Source organism: Apiospora hydei (genome assembly GCF_038363865.1).
Source record: "Apiospora hydei strain CBS 114990 chromosome Unknown utg000003l_segment0_segment0, whole genome shotgun sequence".
In the NCBI taxonomy this organism is placed as follows: domain Eukaryota; kingdom Fungi; phylum Ascomycota; class Sordariomycetes; order Amphisphaeriales; family Apiosporaceae; genus Apiospora; species Apiospora hydei.
In genome coordinates, this window is record NW_027117362.1 from 628,475 (window position 1) to 649,929 (window position 21,455).

Here is a 21,455-nt window from a genome sequence, read left to right on the forward strand (position 1 = left end):
GTATTAGTGTTCAACACCTGGAGTTAGACTAATCTACGCTAAAGGCCTTTAAGGGGCGCCTCGACACAGGGTGGCTCGACACAACGGTAGGTGGACACCCCCAGAGAGGGGAGAGAAAGCCACGAAAGATTGGTTGATCTATATTAAACTGTCTTTTTCAAGAGCATCATTTTACCCACGATCGATCATGCTGAAAATCATACTTGGCCCCCTTTTCCCTGTAACTTCGACTTTCTCTCACTGATCCGAAGTCCGCCAAACCAACTTCACCCCACACACCCCCTCCCGCATCTCCCGCAACGCATTCTCCTCGCGCTCCAAAATACTCCCGCCCTCCACGATCCGGAACCGCTGCGGCTTCACCACCCCCATCTCCAGCAGCGCCGGCAAGATCTCCGAGGGAAGCTTCTGCTTAAAAAGGGGCTGTTGTCGTAAATGAAGAACGTCCGGACCCCCTTGACCGTCACCCCCGAGCTCTCCGCTTCTGGGCCGAGGAGCTCGCGCGCGACTTTGGGCGCGTCCATTTCGTACTCGGGCACCTGCTCCGTACTCGCATGCGTCAGGATCACAGGCAGCATGACCGCCACGACGGACCCGGGCCGCGCGATATTCTTCTCGAGGATCGGCCGCATACTCCCATCGCGGGAGCCGATGCAGTCGATGATGAACGGCACCGCCGCCTCTCCCCCCACACCACCCCTCTTGCCACCATGAATCTCGGACGCCGCCGCGAGCACCTTGTTCGCGACGTCGGGATCCCGGTAATCGAAACAAGCCGCCGCGCCGAGACCCCTCAAGTACTGATGATGCGACGGCGACGCCGTCGCGAGCACGCGTCGGTACCCGTACCAGCGCAGGAGCTGGAGGGCGGACTGCCCGACCGAGCTCGCGGCGCCCCAAACCAGGACGGGGTCGTCGGCGCGGTCGGGGACGTGGTCCTCGGGCTTGGGCCAGGGGGTGGGCAAACCCAGGTCCGTGGCCATGGTATTGAAGATGGTGATGAGGTTCTCGGGGACGGTGGCGGCTTCTTCCGGGGAGATGTTTTCGGGGATCTACCAGTGGTGTCAGTCAAAGGCGAACAACAACAGATGTTGCACGATGTGGTGGGACTAACCTTTCCGAACATCCACTCCGGCGCCGTCACATATTCTTGATGCGCCCTATACTGCGGCTTCTGGAATGCCCACCCAAACACGCGATCTCCCACTGCAAGCCTCCCACTAACACCAGGCCCTGTCGCCTCGACGACGCCGGCCGTGGTCGAGCCAAAGATCGCGCCCGGCTGCATCAGGAGCCCGCCGTCGGCGCGGTGGAGGTCGAGCGGCGTCGACGCGGTGAATTGAGACCGGATGAGGATCTCGTCGTCTTCCGGGGCCGCGGTGGGGACCCGGACGGCCTCGAGGGGCTGCCGGGCGCCGACGAAGGCGACGGCGGTGTGGGTGCGGGGCGTCGTCATCGTGGGCTAGTAAATGCCGCTGAGATCAGGGATTACGGGTTGGTATACTGATGAAAAAGTACTTATACTATATCCTTTCGCGTCACTCTAGGCGCAGTAGTCGAGAGCAAGGGGGTGTGTGGGAGGAATAGCTGGGTTGTGACTAGAGCCGCGGATTTCAAGTACTTTCCTCACGACATTTCACGTTCGTCCGGGGAATGGCCATTTATACACGAGTAGGTCTGACAGTGAGGAGACAGTGAGGACCTCGTAAGGCGATGAATTACGAAGAGTGCTTCTTCGCCTGTCGTGGATTTTCTGATTTGTAATGCTGCCCCTATTAGTCAGTCAGTTACCCCGCTTTCCCATTGGCCCACTCGTACGGAAATCGCCGGCGGCGTCACTGCTGGTCTGTTTGTTACGCCGTATTCATCTAGGGTAAGCGCCGGAGTCACTGACGATAATTGGGCATGATTTGGTCACGTACCATGCAGAGAGTTTTATTCAATTGTTCAATTCGTGAAAAGGGGTATCTAGGCCACCGTATATAGCAGCAGCCTCTCTATATGAAATGAATATCCAAAACGCGCCCGAAAGTCCGAGACGCCGTCAACCTGGAATCCAGGTGCTCGTCACCCTAATCGGGCTTATCCGGACTAATTTTTCGAATGGCAATAAGTCTAGTGTTGCCCAGCCTGTCCGCTGGAGCCCAAGCCGTTGTTGGGGCCCTCAATGTCGCTCTCCTGGACCACGTTCTCCTTGCTGCTGTCGTTACCATCCTCGACGGCATTTTTCTCCGCGTCGTGGGCGTGCGCGGCCCGCGAGAAGGCGTTGTTCTGGCTGTCGGCCGTAATCAGGCCGTACTTGACTGCCTCGCGCTCCACCTCGGCATCCGTCAGGTACGGGAGCTCCTTGGCCGCCGCGACGTACGACTTGCCCTCGACGTTGCCCTTGGCGAAGATGATGTCGATCTCCTCCAGGGATCGGTTGGCCGTCTCGGGGTAGAAGAAGTAGATGATGGGCAAGAAAGTAGCGTTGATAGCGGCGAAGAAGAGGTAGGTGCCCCAGCCGATGTTGGCGACCATGATAGGGGTGACCATGACAATCAAGAAGTTGAAGAGCCTATATCAGCGTTAGCAATCGCATATATAACGGTTCAATCTAAAATTTCACATACCAGTTGGTGCAGGTGGACACAGCGTTGGCCTTCGCGCGGGTCTTGATGGGGTTGATCTCAGCGGGATAGAGCCAAGGCAGAGGCAGCCAGGTAGCACCGAAAGACGCAATGTAAGTGAAGAGACCGACGGCGGCACCTCTGGCCGACATGGAGTCGCCGCTGATCAAACAGGAGAAGGTGATGACCATGGACAAGCACTGTCCGACAGTACCCCAGAGGAAAAGCTTGCGACGGCCGACTCGCTCAATGATAAACCACGACACGGTAGCGAAGATGGAATAGATGATCATGTTGACGCCACCCATCAACAAAGCCATGTTGTGGTCGCCGGGTGTGATAGAGGTCTCGAACAGAATGGGGAAGTAGTAGATGACGGCATTGCATCCACCGACCTGCTGCATAAGCTGAGACGAAGCACCGAGCAACATACGACGGAAGTGCTGGGTCTTGCCGTTGGTGAAGAGCGCCTTGATAGGGGTCGACTTCTGACCCGAGAAACCCGAAGCCCGGATAGAGTCGAGAATGACATCACGCTCCATGGCAGTCTGCTCACTGCCGAGCTCGTATCCACGAAGAGCAGAAATGACCTTCTCGGCCTCTTCGTAGCGCTCGTGGGTGAGCAGCCAACGGGGAGACTCGGGCAGGAACCACATGGCACCGGACAGGACAAGGCCGAAGACGATCTGGAAGGCGATGGGGAAGCGCCAGACGAAGTCGGGGTTGGTCGCGTAGGTGCTGCCATAATCGACCCAGTAGGCAATCAGGGTACCGAAGGCGATGATGCCACCTTCGATGCAGATGAGAAGACCACGGTTTGTAGTCTTACTGCATTCCGCTGTTTTTGTGTTAGATGATATTGATATTCGGGCGAGGAACTGTTTTACGAACCTTGGTAGGTGGGAATGGTGGATGTGTTCAATCCATTGCCCACACCGGTGACAACGCGGCCTACGATGAACTGGGCGAGAGGGGTTGCTCCAGAGACGGCAGTAACCTGAATAACGACACCGATGATCATGACAATACCACCCAGAATGATACCTACGAACGAGTTAGTAAAAAGGGGTCGGAGTCGCCAATCGAAGTTTATCGTACCTTTTCGTCGTCCCAAAAGATCGCCGAATGCAAGCATAAACATGGCGCCAAACAGACATCCAATTTCTAGAATTGCATTAGCTCCCGCGGCCTAGGATCTCCAGGGAAGAAACTCAATCTCACCGTAGATGGCTGTGACAAAACCTTGCATGGTGGCATTGTGTCGTGTCGCCTCAAACATGTCGTTGAAAGCAGGAGCACTGATGATACCCGACATAACACCCTGGTCGTAGCCGAAGAGTAGGAAACCGCACGTGGCGATGGTCGACACCATTATCGAAAGCGGGCGGCCTGTAAGGCCCATGTAGCGTGGGGAACCCATGATTGCGGTCGATCAAAGGCGATTTGGGGAAGTGTGTAGCATGAAGAGGAAGGGTATTGGGACTCGGCAGCAAGAGTCGCGGCTTGAAGGGGGTATCAGTGTCCAAGCAAACAAGAACAACTACGGCACTGAAGGAAAGCAAAACCAATTGGCGAAGAGGCTGCTCCGGGCAAGGATAGTGCGATGGCCGAGGATGAAGGAACTCTAAAGGAACTCCCGCACATGTCGCAGCGCGGGGTCTGTCCTACTTCATATAGCTGGCGAGCAGGATCTCCCCCTCTGGATGACAAAGATTGGCCATGCACCCTCCATCGTTGCTGCATCCCAGGTTGCAGCTCGAGATCCAGTTGTTTTCTGGTAATGGAAATCCTCGTCGACAGGCACCCTCTTAGTCGCAGTACATTTCGGGCGCGAGTCAACCCGTGCTAGGCCTGCGAAGGAGATAGCCGAAGGATGTATCCAAGAACCGAGTGGGTCACATGCTGATCTATTACCGCGAATGGCCGCCCGATAGGTCAGCACCTATGCCGCACAACACTGCGCCGTGAGCGGAAACGTTACTAGTGCTGCAGCGTCGTGGAGCTCGATGAGGTCATATTGATTCTTCTGAGTAGATATTTCAGGGGTTCTGGAGCTGCTGGTTTGGACGAAATCCGCCTGGCGTGGTCGGGTCTGGTAACAACTGAGGTTCGAGAGCAAAAACGAATAGAAACATCAGGTGAACGGGACGGGACAAGTTGACTGTTCGCAGACGCACAGTCAAGACCCGTTAGGACGTCCCAAGACACGCCGGCCGATGCTTATCAGCCTTTGCCGCGCCGGGACAGCCCCATCAAAAAGCCCATAGTAATGAACGGTTTGGGCAGTGAGGACCGTAATAGCAGGTTTGCGAGAGTGGATTCGTGGAGGATCAGCGGTAAAGGATCTCTTGGGCTGTTTTCGGTGGACATCCAGCCAATTTCGCGGGGAAGATCCAGCTTCCAAGTCAAGCGGACGAGCTTGGTCGTCTGGTGGGCTGGCCAGTGCCAGGCTGGGCGCGATGCTGGGGTTGGTGCTGGGATTAGTGCTGGGGTCCCCAGGTCTGCAGTGGGTTACATCTCGGAACTGCCTCGGTCAGATTTTTCACGGGGGAAAACCATCATCCATTCAAAACCGTGCATTTCGACTCTCTCGTACGGAAAAAGACGGGCCTTGGCACCTGTTGCAGTCCTAAATGCTGAGAAACTGGAGAATTTCAGAAAAACTGGACAGAATAACTGGAACAGCCATGGTGATCTTTTCTGGTTTTCTCCTAGACTGGGAAACGACCGCATAAGCTGGGTATAATGGGGAAAAGGCGGTCTCCTGGCTACTGGGTCGAATGAATACTTCCTATCTCTGACCAACTGGGAGCGCGTCGCAAACCCGAATGTCAGAGTTTGACAAGGCGAAAAGCAAAGAGAGGCAATTGATATCTGTGAAATGAATAATGGCCAAGAGAAGGGAGCCTCGGTTGCTGACCGAACACCCTCGATCGCGGCTAGAAGGAAGACAGAGGCAGCGGCTCCACCCGCTCGCCCGACGCGCCGACGCCTCCTGCCCTACGCAAAGGCTGGCTTTGGCCCTGGCAAGCTGGGCGCTGGGCGAGGGAGGGCCTGCCGATTGCCCTGCAACTCGTCGTCATTGCCGCACTCTTATTTTTTGGTGCCTTCCTTCTTTTGAGCCTCACTAAGCGAACACGCACACACCCTGTATATCATCAGCCCATCTCAATGTCGTCCCCCTGGCAGCCTGGCGTGTCTGACTTTGATGATGGGTAGGGAAGAGCAAAGGTCAGATGTCCCATTTGGAAACCCGAGCTCCTCTTCCAAACTGGGCAAAAGCACCTCCTCCGCTCCGTCGGCCGCGAAGCCAATTAGCGCTGCGCAGATCTCCATTCGCGATGTGAACTTACTTGGCAAGTTGTAACCTTAAGCCAAGATCCTACGAGCTGCAGTCACAGTTTGATGGGGAATATACTGGAGAATACTCCGCTGCAATACCCTTCGCGCGCTGCCACTGGCCAAAGACACGAGTAGTTGGACGTTGGCCTCTTAATCAGAAATCCTATCGTGTGCCGATCCTGCCGTGTTCAGAAGCCGCGTTACTCATGGCCTCGGTGAGGTTTGCCAGTTTGCTTTGGACGCATCCTGGCCTGCATCCTTTGGTTGGTCATTTACACGAACCGGACATTTGCATCTTGGCTCTGGAAAAGATTTCTTGGGTCGGCGGCCACGATGCTCGTCTCATTGGTGCGCGTGCCTTTCATGTGACTGGCATCGTACCTAAGCTTCAGGGTCCATTTGGCCCATGACGCTTCGGATTACCCAGTCGGGAATCGTGCGCAGTCTCGTGCTGGATGTCATTACGTGCGCAATTACTATCATATTATGATCAATCGAGACTGTATTCCAAAAACAATTTCAACCGTCGCATCTCATTTTGGTGAAGACGATGCAGTGTCGTCGAAAATAATGGGCAGGACGTGGGGAGAGATTTACTCAGCAGACCCCGTTTCTCCGCGAGGACCACTGAAGTCCACTGAAGAAAGCCGCTGGATCTCGCTGGGCATCTTGAATTTTGGGGGTCGTTGTGGTGCGATGTGCTCCCTCCACGTGCTGTGCCAGCGCTTTCTCCGCACAACGCTAGGGGCTTTGGGGGTGACGTTTTGCCACCGCACAGTATTATGGAACCCTCTGATAACCTTGATAAGATAGAGCCACCGCGAAACCACCGACGACAACCCCCTCTTACGATATTGCGTTCTTGCGACAGATAAAACGATTAAACGGCATGATGATGGTTGAGATTGATTTCATTCTTTTCTATCTGAGATCATATTCGGCTGTTCGGAGATGAAGTTTCACATACGGGATGTCGCTCGGCAGCGATAAAGTGGGACCTTTGTCCTGCTTACTACGCGAGCCCGCTCAAACCACGACGACGAGAGTAGCGGACGACTTATTTGGACCACTCTCTAAATCGCGAGCTACGATCGAGTAGTCTGACTCCATCCTATCAAGGGGGCAAGAATGACTCCAGCTCCCGTGCGCATACCTCTTCTGTGGTGTTATTCACCGGCAAACGATCGAGGGCCTCTGCGAGCTTCTCATTCCTTCGCACCCACCGATGGATTCCATCCGTACCCACCACCCTCCTCTTACCCGTCTCACGGAACCAGAACCATGGGTCTGAGGCGGGAGGCGGTGGGAACCAAACGCACTTAACATACCCGTCCGCGCGGTTGTCAGGGGCTTCCTCGTGAGTGTCGTCGGTCGGCGTGTGTTCGCGTTCGCTCAGGGAAAGATCGTCCTCATCCTCATCCTTATCCGATGACAATGGAAGTGCTATTTCCAAGGCCCGTCAACCCATGCTGAACGCAAAAAGAGGGGTTGTTAGTTGATTTACCCACTGGAGTGGAATTTGCTGCAGGTTAGGGCTGCTTGATTAAGCAGTTCAAGCTGTTCCGTGAGCTGGGCTCTCGCAGCCCGACGGTCCTCCGGTTCGCCCAGCACATCGTTGATGAGCGCAGGGTCCATCTTGTAGACACCGACTGGCGAAAGGATATCCGGCAGGGCAGAGACCAGGCGTACTTCGACTATCTCGATGGCGATGATGTCGACGAAGCGCTTCAGCGCAACCTGTGTCGGACAGGGTTAGCAAGGTACTACTCTTTTCTCTACACGTCAAGTTAGACATACCTGGTAATACGCTTCCAGTATGTCCAGTGCTTCTGATGCCATGCATTCCTCCTCGTCTGGGTACTCGTCTACCTTCTGGAGAGCATCAAAAAGAGCATCCATGTCAAAATTGCCATGGTCGACAGTACCGTTCTCCGACACTTTGAAAAAGCTCTTCAGGGTGCGGCTGTACTCGGCTCGACTGCTCTTGGCCCGGGTTTCATATACCGAAGATTGCAGGGCTCTATTGTACGTGATGGGGTGCGCGCGACGATACGACTGCAGGATGTGCTCGACCTTCTCCCGAACGTCTTTGAGGATGCGATCCATCGACGGCTTGACAATCTTCTCGAGGATGGCCGCCGCGGTCCCGGCGTCATTGGCGACATGGGCAATGGCCGCCTCGAGGAACTTCCTGCACGCTTCCCAGGCAGCTTCAACATACTTGTGCGTCAACTGCTCCCACGGGGCCGACTGCTCGCGGAACAGCACACCAACGACCAGGGGGTTGAGTACACACGGTAGCTCACACCTTCGGAGGTCCCTGATCCTGATTTTGATGTGCTCAACGAACTCCTCTCTCGTCACGCGAAGAGGTCCACTGGGGTCTGCGCCGTCCTCTTTCTCGGTTTCCTCCTCCTCAATCCCTTCAACCTCGCCGTCTTCATACTCGCCGTCTTCTTCTCTATGGATGATTTCCCGGCGATGGCCATTGTTCACGAGAACGTTGTAAAAACATCTCATGGTGTGTTGCGCAAAGGCTCGGGCCTGGCACTTGTAATCATCTGGTGCCTCATCGCCGACCTCGAAGAACGGATCGCCCCAATTGCCGTCAATCGAACTCTGGACAAGCCGCTGGAATGACTCGCTAATCTGCACGAGATGGCGTTGCTGTTCATCCAAGGTATCGCGGGGAAGACCGAGCTCGTCGAGCTTCTCTTTGCGCACACCGCGCTCCCGCTCGATATCGGACACCACCGCCGGCAGCCCCAGTGCGGTCTGCTTCAGCAACATGTCGCGGAGACGGCTGCGCAGCGAAGCGATGCCGAGATTTGTCACCGAAGTCCACCGCCAGATACCCTGGTCTATGAAATCGGCTTCTTGCTTGTGTCTTTGCGCGAGTGTTATTTTGCCGCCGGTTTCGGAGTCGGCGTTCTTCAGGATGAGCCAGTCATGGCGAAAGTCCATCCTCTGGCACAGGGTCTTGTACAGAGCCTCCCGCTCTGACTTCCGGATCAAGGTATCGGGTTTGGTGATGATACCCAACGTTCGACTGTTGTCGGGATCAGCAGCGTGGGCGAGATCCACTACCTCTCGGCTCACTGAATCATTCTCGGCAGACACCACAGCAAGAATGATGCTCCGAGGGTCTTTCATGTAAGATGCCACGACATCTCGGATAGTTTGTGCGTCGGGATCCTCGAGATCTCCGGACAGGGGGCGTATGAGACCAGGGAGGTCGACAAGGGCGAGATGAGGTTGGTCGGGGCCGGAGATCTCTACGCGAAAGGTATCGTTCGAGAAGAAGATGCTGGGCGGCGAAATACCCATCATCCCTTCGGCTTTCTCGATCAAATTCACAAACCCATCGGGGTGTTCGAAGCCTCCTTCGATGCTTGTAAGAACAACCTTCTCCGGCTCGTTTCGCGAGTGATGCGGGATAATGGAAGCGTTCAGGCCAACGTAGGAGTCTCTCCGTAATACCAACTCGATGGGGAAGCGTGTACAAGCGTTGCGTCCGATTGGGAAGGAGATACCAGAGAGGGCCTCGAGGACGGAGCTTTTGCCAGAGGAACGGTCGCCGCAAACGATGGTCTGGGGAAGAGAGACGTCATGGTCGATCCCATGGGGGCGGAGATTGTTGATGGTATCTATCAACTTCAGGCGGTCCTCTGAGGAGAGGCAGCTCAGTGGAGCGGGGTGGGTTTTGGTTAGCACCATGATGACTTGTTGTGGTTTCCCGTTGAATGCGATGAATGAATGATGAAAGCTAGAGAAAACAGAATTCTATTTAGAATGGTACGGTCTATGAAATAGCAACGTGGTGGGAATAGAGTGAGTTCTTTCCATGGTTACCTCAACTTTTTAACATCCATACCAAGTGGGCAAAAGTGCTCACGGTACTACAAATGTGCTCTTCGACAACACTAGTATCCCTCACGGCTTAGGAGCTATATATTCCTCTAATACGCTGTCTTTTGTTAGCATGTTGAGCGGTTGGCACGACCGAGTCAATCTTTGGCAAAGTTGGATATAGTTACAACATGAGATCTGAGGAAGGAGGAGCTTCTCAGAGATACCAAGAAATGAAGGATTGAGTACGCACGAAAATACATCAATGGAAGCTTAACTTCAGGCCGCTGTCAACGGTCCAAATGGAGAGACCGTGGGCTTTTGGTTCACCGGATCGCGGGAAAAAGCAGCGAGCGCCGACGCATACTTCGATATAGATCCGATCATCTTCCGGCCAGCCCACTTGAAGATCGCTACTGCATCCCAACGTTTGCCGATCTTTCCATGCCTTAAGTACTTGGCGCCTTAAGACTCCGCCTTATGTTGCGTCTGGTCTTGGTAGCTGCCCACATGGGGCCGATCTTGCTGCCATTGCTGCATCCCCCACATCCCGAAGTGGCTCGTCGGGTGTCATCGCTCGGCATACAGCTTCGAAATCTTGCGATCTTCGATCATCTGACTGCAACCACCAATGTTGTTATGGAGTAATAGAATCAGGGCTTGGCTGCATTGATCCCCGAAAGCCGGTGAGACCGGCGATTTATAAACCACGCCCTGGCACATTGCTTCCTCTCTCCGGTCATGTCATCCTTCCTGTGCAACACGTCATGCCAAAATGAAGACACCGAGTCTATCCTTCATTGTCCGGACGGCCATGTGCCTTGCCGGAAACGGTGCAGTGTTGGCAGTTGCGGTGAAACGAGCTCCGGAGTAAGTAAATCGACCTCGATCTGTACCAACACACTCGCAACGCGTCATTTTTGTTGTCATAGCTAACTTCCGTCTCGCAGCGCGGCCAATCGGCCTGAGTTCCTGCCTCGCGGCCTAAGCCTGGGCCATGAGCTCGGTTCAAAGACTGGCCCTCTTTCGGGCGGCGGCTTCACCCTGAACAGCACCGCGCCCCTCGCGACGCTCGACTACGGCACCGAGGTAGCCGGTATCCCGTTCTTCTCGGTCTCCGCCGTCGAAACAGCGGCAGAGGAGCAGTCGATCCAGATCGAGGTCCGGTACAGCGAGGCTTACTCCCCGCTAGCGCACCCCTGGTCCGACGGACCGTACGTATTCTCAGTCTCGCTCGCCAACGGGTTCCGGGTCGAGACGTTCAACGTGAGCACCAGTAGCAGCTTCGCGTCGCCACTTGTACAGGGCGGCCAGCGTTGGCAGTCCATCCGCCTGCTGTTGCCCAATGACGGGGAAAGCGCCGCCAGCGTCTCCTTTGACCGCGTCGGCTTCCAGGCTACTGTGGACCATTACGACGTCGCCGACATGCCCGCCACGTTCCAGTGCGACGACGACGAGTTAAACGCGATATGGGGACTCGGTGCCGCCGCCGCGGCCACCGCCTGCGTCGATAAGGGGACCCAACCGGCGGTCTGGGAAGTGGATTCCGACAAGGGCGTCCTGCTCCGGTCCCAGAAGCCGGCGGTGTGGGCCTACGGCTACGGCTTTGCCAACTACACCATGGAATTCGACGCCATGATAGAGCGGGGCGGCGTCTGGTGGACTGTCGCGATGCCGAGCGGAGGCTATACGCCCTACCTGCAGTTTCGGCTGGTCGGGAGCTGCCGGAGGCGACGACGTTTGCAAATGTGAACAGAACGCTCGCTCCGGCGAACTCGGTACTCGTCTCGTACGGCTTTGACTTTGTTAATCAGACTACGTTACCCTCGATTTTGCTCGATACGTTTCCGGCCCCCGGCCCGGTGGCGGAGAAGAGCTGGCATAAGATCAAGACCGTTCTGGATCCTAATGGGCGTCTGGCGGTCTCCCTCGACGGACAGGAAGTATTCAACATCTCCATCTCAGACTACTACACCGCCGGAAACACAGTATCCTTCACCGGCAGCTTCGGCGTCGGCGCCTGGCAAGACGAAGTAGCCTACGTCCGGAACCTAACCGTCACCGACACCGCCAACGGCTCGACCCTGTACACGCACCCCTCACCACGCCCGACGTCCTCGTCGACTTCGGCACGCAGCCCAACACCGAATCCGTCTGCCTCGACGGCCCCAAGCGCGACCGCCTCGTCTGGCTCGGCGACTTCTACCACACCGCGCGCGTGGTCGGCTCCAGCACGGCGCGCTTCGACATGGCCCGCGGCACCCTCGACTTCATGCTCGGCACGCAGGGCGAGGGCGGCACGCTCGCCTTCTACACGCCTCTGGGGTACGAGCCGGCGGCGTCGGCGCTTCCTGGTACGGGCGGCGCGCTCGAGGATTACCAGCTGCTCGGCGCGAGCTCCATGTACAGCTACGTCCGGCACACGAACGACGTCGAGTTTCTGCGCGCGACGTGGCCCAAGTGGCAGAAGCTGCTGGAGTGGTTGGAGTCGCGGGTTAACGCTACTGATGGGCTGGTCCACTTGAACGGTCAGTTCCTCGCCCAGAGCGCGACGGGGCCTACTTCTTCCGCTTCCTGTGCCGCTGTCCAGGTCCTCCGCGAGTTCGTGGAGCTAGCCGAAGCCGTTGGCGACGATGCGGCGATATCTCGGTACACGACCCTCGCGGACGGCTTAACAAAGGCCATCCAGGAGAAACTCTGGAACGAGGAGCTCGGCGTCTTTGCGGCCGCTGTCAACGACCGCGGCAACTTCTCCGTCCCGACGACCGCATTCTGCATCACGTCCGGCGTCGCCACGCCCGATCAAGCCAACCGCTCCATCGCGGCGCTCCAGTCGCAGCTCTTCCTCGGGGTCGGCTACAAAGACGACACGAACATCGACGCGGAGGATCCGGAGACCAAGATCTCGCCCAACACCAACGGCTTCCTCCTCGACGCCCTGTTCCGGGCTGGCGCCTACTCGACCGGCCACGACCTGCTGCGCTCGCTCTGGGGCGCCATGGTCCACGACCCGGAGACGTCTTCGGGCGGGAGCTGGGAGTATGTCTTTCCGGACGGGCGGCCGGGCCTTGACCGCTTTACTAGTTTGGCGCACCCTTGGGGCGGTGCTCCGACGTACGTCTTGACCGAGTGGGCCGCGGGCCTGCAGCCGGCGCCCGGTACCGCTGGGTTCGGGTACCAGAACTGGACTGTAAGCCCACACCCCGGGCTGGCTATGGGGCTGAAACGCGCCGAAGGCCGCGTGCAGACACCATCAGGGCCGCTATCTGTCCGATGGGAGATGGTTGCGGAGACGTCCGAGTTGCGGGTAGTGGTGGAGGCTCCGGTGAACACGACCGGGACGTTTGTGCTCGGCGCCACGGAAAGGGCTCTGAGCGGAAAGGACCTGTACGAGTTTAATGTCGCAGTGGAGTAGCCAGGTATATACTACTACTTCACTGTTATTCGTCTTGTCTTGAAGTCCTTATTATTCAACATGCGAGTATACCCGCCAAGCGGAGTAATAATAGCTTATGGGGTACATAATATAGATAATGTAGAATAATACATATCAAAGATCGATCCTGGTTTGATTAACCGTCACACCTAGGAGTGCCGGCAATTCTCGGGTAGAGCAAGGCATTTCCGGTAAGCCTGTCGGGGCTTTGGTGCTTATGTTGGTGTCTGCCTGATATTCCGCTTCGCCCGGATGCTGTCAATGCCGACCAATCAACCTCTAGGGGCTGTGCAGCTTTGCAGCACTGCGCCCCAGAGTCCCCAGCCTAAAGAGCCTCTTTCCTCTCCCCCCTTTCTTCATCTCACAGGTCATGCCATTCATTGGCGTTCTTATATCTTCGGCTCGATTTGAAGACATCTGGACCGGAGGAATGGAGTGGTAGTTCCTGGTCCTGGTCGTCTCTTCTTCTCTGCGCTTTGAACAGTTTCACGTTCCGCCAATCCTCAAAACATGCAGTTCGACGACTCGGGAGCTATTGCCCGTAGGGGCCGCAAGCAAAGGATAGTCCGGGACATGTCCTTTCTGGCACGGGGAGATTCTCCGGCATCTAAATCGAAACACATGCCTCACAATCCTTCATTTTGGGACTTAAAAGTTGATAAAGAAAAGCATATGAGGCGTCAAATTCAACAGGCTGAGCAAATTTTCAATGGTGGGCGTTCTTACCCCCTTGTCCCGAGTTCGAGGAGGTAAGGTACGAGTGGGAAGCTCCAAGAGTAATAAAAGATATGAGAAAGGTTGCTGGGGAGGAGGATTCAAGCACATTCGACTTGTTGACGAATTTCGTTATCATCAATGGCTCACCCCAAGGTCTAGAATGCACAACCTGTGGCGCATACATTTCCAAGCGCTGGAGCACGATAGGGGCGTCACTAATCTATCAGTTATCAAACGCGATCGACTACTTGCAGCTGGTGGGCGGCGAGCAGGCCTACACACTTGGTTACCCACTAGGTGCAATCGCTATCGCAAGGGGCCATATCAAAGTCAGAGCCGGGATAAACGGCTGGCTCTCCTTTACCTACGAGACAATTGAGGCACTCAAATGGCTTTGCACCCGCAGTCCGGCACAATCCAAGTTTGGATGGCAGCAGCAAAACTGCAGAGTCCATACACCTGTCGACTACGGTGGATTTCGGCATTACCAAATGGACCTATGATATGAGGACTAAGCTTGAGACGGTCGAACCTCCGGAACTGCAACGTCTCCTCCATGCGAACTCGACCTGCTGGTTGCCTATGTTTGAGTCCGTGGTTATTGCATGGCAGGAGTCAGATCAAGCCAGAAGGGAGCTGCCTGGTCTGGAGATTCCCTTCGACATGATGGTTCACTTAGCATCTGCTGAGAACTACCACCATGTTGACGGGGGCACGGTATTGCTCGGCTTCTTTACCGCCTTGATACCCATCCGAAGGCACCCGGACAGCAATACTATCCAGTGGCATTTCGAGTCTATTGGAAACGACGAGCTTATACAGCCATCCAAGCTCAAATCTATTCAAAGGGACTGGTAAGCCGTCCCCATCGATTTTCCGAATGACTCCTAACTGAGATACCTCCAACAGGTACAAGACCAGCAATCTGTCTGAGCTAGCCAGCTCCAAATGCGTTGTGGGTTGGTTTGAGAAGGCAAATATCATGTTGGGGACCAGTTCGCTTGTCAGGGCCAACAGGTTTTCTTGGAGCAACGGTATTCGCTCACGCCATCAAACTGCGCACCGAGAAGGGTTTGAGGGAGGCGGCCAGATCAGCTTCGGCTTGGGACCCATCAACCTTTCTCCCCAAGCCATCAGTAGCTGGAGGTTCCACTCCAACGTACAGCGGTACAAGGCCCCGGACCAATATACACAGGCTATCCGACTCAGTGCTCACAAGGTAGCAACTGTGATCGACACAGGATCGAAGCAAGCATGGCTCATACCCATGCTAAGCTTGGTGCTTCATCTGTGCCATCGGTACTTTCAGGAGGTTAAACTCGTTGAGGAGTTGGACGATCCCATACCGTTTGCAGAGCCGTCGCCAGATGGATCCTCGGCTGCTATCAGGGCATTAGAAAGCGAAGGCGACGTCGTCGTGCTGGGCAAGTCTGGGGAGCCCGATTGCGAGTTTCTCAGACAGCTTGTCTTGAGGATCAATGCAAACCTGCTAGACTCTTCTGCGACAAGAGAGCCACCGAAGAGGGACATCATTTATGCATCCGAGTTGATGGATACGGTGGTTCAACCAGCAAATGGGAGTGTTTTGAAGGAGATCTGCGCTTCGGAAGACGCAAGTTCGTGGAAAGATCTCGCCAGCAAGGCTGATGTGATCGGCGTTTGCGCCGGTATAGGGGAAGTCATTCAGCCCATCCTGGATCCTACGAAGCCGGTCAGACCGAAATGTGAATGCTTGCATCTTCCGCGAAGTCTCTACCTGCTCGCGGCTCATAGTAAGTCCACAGATGATTCATTGCCCCTATTAAAATATCCCTGGTGGTACACCTCGTTCCATGACTCTCCGCAAGATACGGTTTGGTCAGCTAATAATGCGAAAGTGCAATGTCTCGATATACTTTCGCGTCGAGCAGGAAGCAGTATCGAAAACCTTTCACTTGGTAGCTGCATGCTCGGAGAAAACATATTCTGGGCAGGCAAAGGGACAGCTTTATGGTCACATTGCAGTACTAGTAATCACCAATCCCCCTGGTCAACCCGAGAAATCATCCAGCAGATTAGTCGAAAGGGGGAAGACTCGGGTCCTACTAGCAGCACGGGACCGGTGAGCGTCATGGCAAAGACAGGGGTCGTGGTGTTTGGAACACGAGCCACAAGTCGGCTGGAGAAAAGAAACTACCGCCGATATTTGTTCGGCTGGTAAGGGGTAAGTAAGGCCGCGTAAAAGTCTCCGTTCTATACTGTTCTGTTCTAACTCTACCAAAAGGAGCCAAAGAAGACTATGCGATGAATTTGATCGAATCTGAGATGGTTATTCGCATCTTGGTGTATATTGTGTATTGTGGACCGGTCAAGTCTATCGTGTAGTTGGCCATCCATGCCCCCCTTGCCTGCGCTCCTCCCCCTTTTCGTCCAGATGCCGTTGGGCTCATCCCTCGGCCCCTTCTTCTTCTGTATCCTTGAGCCCTCTTATCAGCTGCTTGGGCCAATCGGTTATGTCGCAGTCTTTGCGGAAGGAAGTTTACGTTATTTTATCTGGTTTACGGCCGGTAAATATACGGTGTACGAACGATGCATTGGTCTCCGTCCAAAGTAAGGAGTAAAGAACGGTGACTCAACCCCAATGGGAAGTAGACAGAGTAGTGACTACGCGTTCATTCCCTGGGTCTCGGTGATTGGGGTGCGAGCTTCTGGTTTATCGCTTCATTGATTTGAATACAACGTGACTCAATATGTTACTTAGCTGCGTACGATGGGTATCAAGTTTGACACCGGATCAGTGAGTGAATTCAACGATTACTCATATTATTGCTGTATTCAAACCTCCCCAAGGCCTATAAACACGTTGATCCTACCAGTCCTTGACATCAATGACTGACTGACTCTTTACTCCCAACACCAACTCGTTACGGCCACCCCCATCCATCCACCAAACACCAAACATCCTCCACGAAACACCCCAAGTCCAAACCCATCAACATGAAGGCCACCTTCTTCATCGCCCCGCTTCTCGCGGCCGTCGCCACTGCGGCGCCCGCCGCCACCGCTCGCTCTGCCCTCGATGGCGGCCGCCAGATGTTGCAGTACTGCGATGGCGAGAACCTGCAGGGTGACTGCGTCACCATCTACGGTATTGACGTGTACAACTGTCGTAAGTAGACAAAACAAGAACTTGTTGTTGCGGGTTGTTGCTGACAGTGTGAACCGTCTCCTCAGTCTCAACTCACCACCACGCCACCCGTTCCATCAAGGTCTTCGAGGGATTCGGATGCCACTTGTATGAGTAAGTGATTATTGACTCCCTCACTGTCGTATTAGTCTTTTTCATATTCCTGTTAGAGCCGCTTTACTGATCAAACTATCTCCAACAGTGGGGTATGCAGCTGGTCGTCTCAAGACAAGATCTTCTACGCCGGTGTCTCCAACGTCGATGGCATTTGGGCTACGTCAGCCTACGTCTCATGCTTCGAGGTTTAGAGGGAGAACGATGCCAGTAGTCGAGGCGCATCTCGATAGGCGCGCCCAGGAAAACGTCAAAACATCATGTGGCAGTGCTCCGATTTGGCAAACGCGGGAGGTACTGGTCCAAACGATCCTGAACCTAAGATGATAGACACCCTAGGGAAACAATACAAGCTGATATGGCATAAGCCTCTTATTACATTTGCTCGTGATTGATACGATTCGTTCCCTGGTTCCATTTACACTTGGTCGAAGGGGATGAAAAAGACAGGGTTGATCCGGATGGTGTATTTTGTGCTTACTAAGCCCCCACGTTCTCTACTCCAGCTTTCTACCCCAGCTGGCGGGCGGGCATGGTGGACACTACCCAACCAACTACTCAACCTCGGCTCGTACATGTCACTATTCATCCCCCTCAGTTCCGATCTACATCCGCAATGTCCATCAGCGCCAGGACACCGGGGTGGTCAACCCAGAGGTTCATTCTTCTACTATCTCGAACCACTCCACTCCCTCGTGTGAGATGCTGGCCCATCCAACTACAGCGACAGCGGCGACAGCTCGCCACAAGCGCACGTGATGCCGCCGACCAGATGGCGCACACTTTCGCGGACCGCACCATGACCCGGCGGCAGGTCCTCGACGGAAATCAACTCCAAAAGCTGAGCCTCACGCTGGGCCGGCCGCAATTGCACCCGGGTTTCGACGTCTCGGAGTCACCCCCGCCCGACGGCACACCACTGCCCCCAGGCTACCACCTCGTCTACTTCACCCCCAGCAGCCTAGAAACCGAGCTCGGCCCCGACGGGACCGACCGCACCTTCAACGCGCCCGCGCCCTTCACGCGGCGCATGTGGGCCGGCGGCCGCATGACGTGGAAGCCGCCGCCCGCGCCGCAGTTGCGCGTGGGTCAGCGGGCCGAGGAGCGCACGCGACTGCTGAGCGCGACGCCCAAGAAGAGCCGGGACGGCGGGGAGATGGTCCTGGTCGAGGTGGAGAAGGAGTTCTGGGGGCCGGAGGGGCTGGCGCTGGTGGATCGGCGGTCTTGGGTCTTTCGGCCGGAGGTGCCGGCTGCGCATGCGGAGGCTTCTCGGGCGGTGCAGGATACTACTGTGTGGGGTCCTTCGACGGCGGAGGATGTAGATACCGGTGATGGTTGTGAGTTACAGCGACTTTCTGTCCACCCCTTTACGTTTCCAACTTCCAGATGGTCAAGTCCTTTGCTGTTTCCAATAAAGTAGTCCGGGCCGTACTAACGTAGGCGAAAGCATACCCCTATCGACAGATGCGGTGGTCGCCCGTGGGCCTCTTCCGCTTCTCGGCCCTCACGTTCAACGGGCACAAGATCCACTACGACGGAAGCTGGACACGGAGTGTCGAAAACCACCCCGGCTGCGTGGTGCATGGCCCGCTCAACCTCATTAGCATGCTCGACTACTGGAGAGACGTATGCGGAGAAGGTCCGGTAGGCGGGATAAGCTACCGGGCCATGTCGCCACTGTACGCCGGGGATACGTACCGTATTTCGGCGCAGAAACCGGTTCAATCTGATGATGGGAAATCGTGGGAGGTCTTGGTTCAAAATGGGGACTTGGTCTGCATGAAAGGCACCATCACAGCTTGAATACTCTAATACGGACTTTTCCATCGTTCGCGTCGTGTTGCTTTCTTCCCTGGAGTCATCGGCCGAAGTCTCCCATCCTTCAAACCAAATGTTTTGCCACAACCGGTCTTCGATTAATATTGAATTAGTTCGGTAATTAGTCGCTGGTCGTCTTCCCTTCGTCATGTCAAGGAATAGGTGGCGGAATTATGATTGTTGGGTTCCGGTTGTCTGGTACATCCGAGGATGCAAGGGGGCCAACGCCAGAACCAACAACCAACTTGCTTGACAATCCTGCCTTGATACGGGGTTCCCTTTTTAATTTCCCCCTCTTTACGTTCCGAGGCATGAGTCGCGACTTTTGCCCTTGCTCTCCTCCTCAAGAGCGACTGTTCCCACTCGCGACCTCCTTATACAAGTTCAGACAGGTGCTCAAGGAAGACGCTATATCAATAACCGCCATCATGGACATTTCCGGATACGCCCTTGTTACGGGAGGAGGTATGTACATGACTCTCACCCCACCTTGTCGAGGAAGAGCATCGACCCATGAAATGTCGTCATAAGCTGACGATACGCCGCAGCGAGCGGAATCGGCAAAGCATGCTGCCATGCCCTCGCTCAAGAAGGAGCAAGCGGCATCTTGGTCGCTGATATCAACCTGGACGGTGCCAAAGATACCGTAGCTGCCATTAGGGCTGTCGCGGTGCATCCGGAGTTCCGCGCGGAAGCGATCCGGGTGGACGTCAGTCAGGAAGACTCAGTCAGGGACGCCATCTCCCACATGACCGGGTTATTCGGGCGCATCGACTATTCCGTTCACTGTGCAGGCGTAGGTTTCTTATTTGATTTCCTTTTCCTTTAAACTGATATAGATCGCTACCGCTCAAACGCCTATGGCTATGTACTCACTTCCCCGAACCAGGTCCCCGGCGGAACCTCCGACCCCATTTCCACGGCCAGCTTCCCCGATTTCAAGCGCCTGCTCGAGGTCAACGTTCACGGGACCTTCCTCGTGACGCGCGCCGTCTCGGCCGCCATGAAGGCCCAGGACCCCAAGCCGGTCCACGCGAAGTACCCGGAGCGCGGCACGTCGCGCGGCGTCATCGTCAACCTGGCCTCGGTGTCCTCGCACATTTGCCTGCCCAATATGGTACAGTACAATACTTCGAAGCACGCTGTGCTAGGTATTACCAAGACTGCGGGTATGGTTGTTACCTTTCGTCCGCCCCCTCTCCTCACTGCGGACTTTGACTCTGACTTGTCCTCGGGGCTAGCTATCGATAATGTCAGCCATGGCATCCGAGTCAATTGCGTGTGTCCGACGTGGACTGATACCCCGATGATCACGCGGGCCATGGAGGTTGTCCCGGGGCTGGAGCAGCGCCTCCTGACGGGCATGCCCATGGGCCGGCTTTGTCGGCCTGAGGAGGTCGCCGACACGGTCCTTTACCTGTGCAGCCCGCGGTCGAGCTTCACCACGGGGACCGGGATGATCATGGACGGCGGGATGAGTCTGAGCATTAAGTCATGATGTCTTGTTTGCTGGGTTGAATCGGTTACTTCGAGGGTAGTCCTGGTAGATAGTTATACCTTGAGAAACTCCGGTGGTATCACACACTTCGCACTCGGGTAAAGGCAATAGTCCGAACGAGCCATCATTGTCGCGTAAGCTGTGGGCGTTTCCTCTATTGCATGCAAGGCGGCCGTCTGACATAAGACCCCCTGATGCAGCCAATACTTGCCAAGCCGGCGACCCATCGCTGCCGTCTTGGAGACGCGCCTATGAATAGAGGGGATCAAGAGCTCATGTGTCCCTATCTAGGATGAGCACTCAGGAATAGCGTTGATATCCACCGGCCAAGAGCTGGAGGGATTTGGGGTCGAAATGCTCGCTTCCTATTTGACGCGGATGCGACGCACTGATATTCACACATCCCGTTGCCCGTCTTACTTCTGGGCGCCGCAGTCTGACCTGCTTCAATCCTCCTGCGCGTAAGCCCAGCCCTACACGTAATCCGTCAAGTAATACGACGTACTCCAGTCGGGTCTGCTGCATTGGCACCCTGCTGTCCTCAGCTCCATGCCGTCAGCAAAGCAATCCCAGCCGCAATATAACCCAATAACCACTCTCATTAACGCCCAGGTATCCCCAGAACATCTCGGATACGTGGATTCGGTTCCGGAGTTCGGCCAGGGTGCCGTCGGACCCGATAAATCAAAAGTACCCTGGCAGGACCCCTCGATGTCGACTATCTTCGTACCATGATAACCACACATTCTTTCTTTTCTTTTTTCTCGCAGTGATTGCATGCTCAGTCATCCTGACGGGAACGAAGGACTCAAAGCGAGTACGTTAGCCCAAATGGGGGCGGGGAGCATCCTACACAAGGTCTTCGTAATCACCCTCTCTGACCTTTCCTTGAGCATCCCGCTCGCT

At 55.4% G+C, this 21,455-nt stretch overlaps 8 protein-coding genes across 8 annotated transcripts; 5 read left to right on the plus strand and 3 right to left on the minus strand.

Moving 5' to 3' along the window:
* Window positions 1-237: 237 nt before the first annotated feature.
* PG997_001990 (zinc-binding dehydrogenase) lies at window positions 238-1,456 on the minus strand (the record flags this gene model as incomplete). Its single annotated transcript, XM_066806305.1, has 3 exons — window positions 238-393; window positions 453-1,052; window positions 1,115-1,456. The coding sequence occupies 3 exons, from the start codon at window positions 1,454-1,456 to the stop codon at window positions 238-240; spliced, it is 1,098 nt and encodes a 365-aa protein (XP_066673601.1).
* Window positions 1,457-2,115: 659 nt separating this feature from the next.
* PG997_001991 (Sugar transporter STL1) lies at window positions 2,116-4,029 on the minus strand (the record flags this gene model as incomplete). Its single annotated transcript, XM_066806306.1, has 5 exons — window positions 2,116-2,557; window positions 2,613-3,447; window positions 3,501-3,653; window positions 3,708-3,773; window positions 3,831-4,029. The coding sequence occupies 5 exons, from the start codon at window positions 4,027-4,029 to the stop codon at window positions 2,116-2,118; spliced, it is 1,695 nt and encodes a 564-aa protein (XP_066673602.1).
* Window positions 4,030-7,451: 3,422 nt separating this feature from the next.
* Window positions 7,452-9,668, minus strand: PG997_001992 (dynamin GTPase- variant; the record flags this gene model as incomplete). Its single annotated transcript, XM_066806307.1, has 2 exons — window positions 7,452-7,688; window positions 7,749-9,668. 2 exons carry the CDS (start codon window positions 9,666-9,668, stop codon window positions 7,452-7,454), a joined length of 2,157 nt encoding a protein of 718 aa, XP_066673603.1.
* A 907-nt stretch (window positions 9,669-10,575) lies between these two features.
* PG997_001993 (uncharacterized protein) lies at window positions 10,576-13,215 on the plus strand (the record flags this gene model as incomplete). Its single annotated transcript, XM_066806308.1, has 4 exons — window positions 10,576-10,670; window positions 10,751-11,513; window positions 11,615-11,743; window positions 11,806-13,215. 4 exons carry the CDS (start codon window positions 10,576-10,578, stop codon window positions 13,213-13,215), a joined length of 2,397 nt encoding a protein of 798 aa, XP_066673604.1.
* Window positions 13,216-14,024: 809 nt separating this feature from the next.
* PG997_001994 (uncharacterized protein) lies at window positions 14,025-16,058 on the plus strand (the record flags this gene model as incomplete). The annotated part of the gene is made up of 4 exons (XM_066806309.1): window positions 14,025-14,250; window positions 14,360-14,807; window positions 14,863-15,725; window positions 15,958-16,058. The coding sequence occupies 4 exons, from the start codon at window positions 14,025-14,027 to the stop codon at window positions 16,056-16,058; spliced, it is 1,638 nt and encodes a 545-aa protein (XP_066673605.1).
* Window positions 16,059-16,929: 871 nt separating this feature from the next.
* Window positions 16,930-17,427, plus strand: PG997_001995 (uncharacterized protein; the record flags this gene model as incomplete). Its single annotated transcript, XM_066806310.1, has 2 exons — window positions 16,930-17,090; window positions 17,322-17,427. 2 exons carry the CDS (start codon window positions 16,930-16,932, stop codon window positions 17,425-17,427), a joined length of 267 nt encoding a protein of 88 aa, XP_066673606.1.
* Window positions 17,428-17,849: 422 nt separating this feature from the next.
* Window positions 17,850-19,036, plus strand: PG997_001996 (uncharacterized protein; the record flags this gene model as incomplete). The annotated part of the gene is made up of 2 exons (XM_066806311.1): window positions 17,850-18,570; window positions 18,681-19,036. 2 exons carry the CDS (start codon window positions 17,850-17,852, stop codon window positions 19,034-19,036), a joined length of 1,077 nt encoding a protein of 358 aa, XP_066673607.1.
* A 443-nt stretch (window positions 19,037-19,479) lies between these two features.
* PG997_001997 (uncharacterized protein) lies at window positions 19,480-20,549 on the plus strand (the record flags this gene model as incomplete). Its single annotated transcript, XM_066806312.1, has 3 exons — window positions 19,480-19,516; window positions 19,600-19,847; window positions 19,941-20,549. The coding sequence occupies 3 exons, from the start codon at window positions 19,480-19,482 to the stop codon at window positions 20,547-20,549; spliced, it is 894 nt and encodes a 297-aa protein (XP_066673608.1).
* Between the last annotated feature and the right edge of the window lie 906 nt (window positions 20,550-21,455).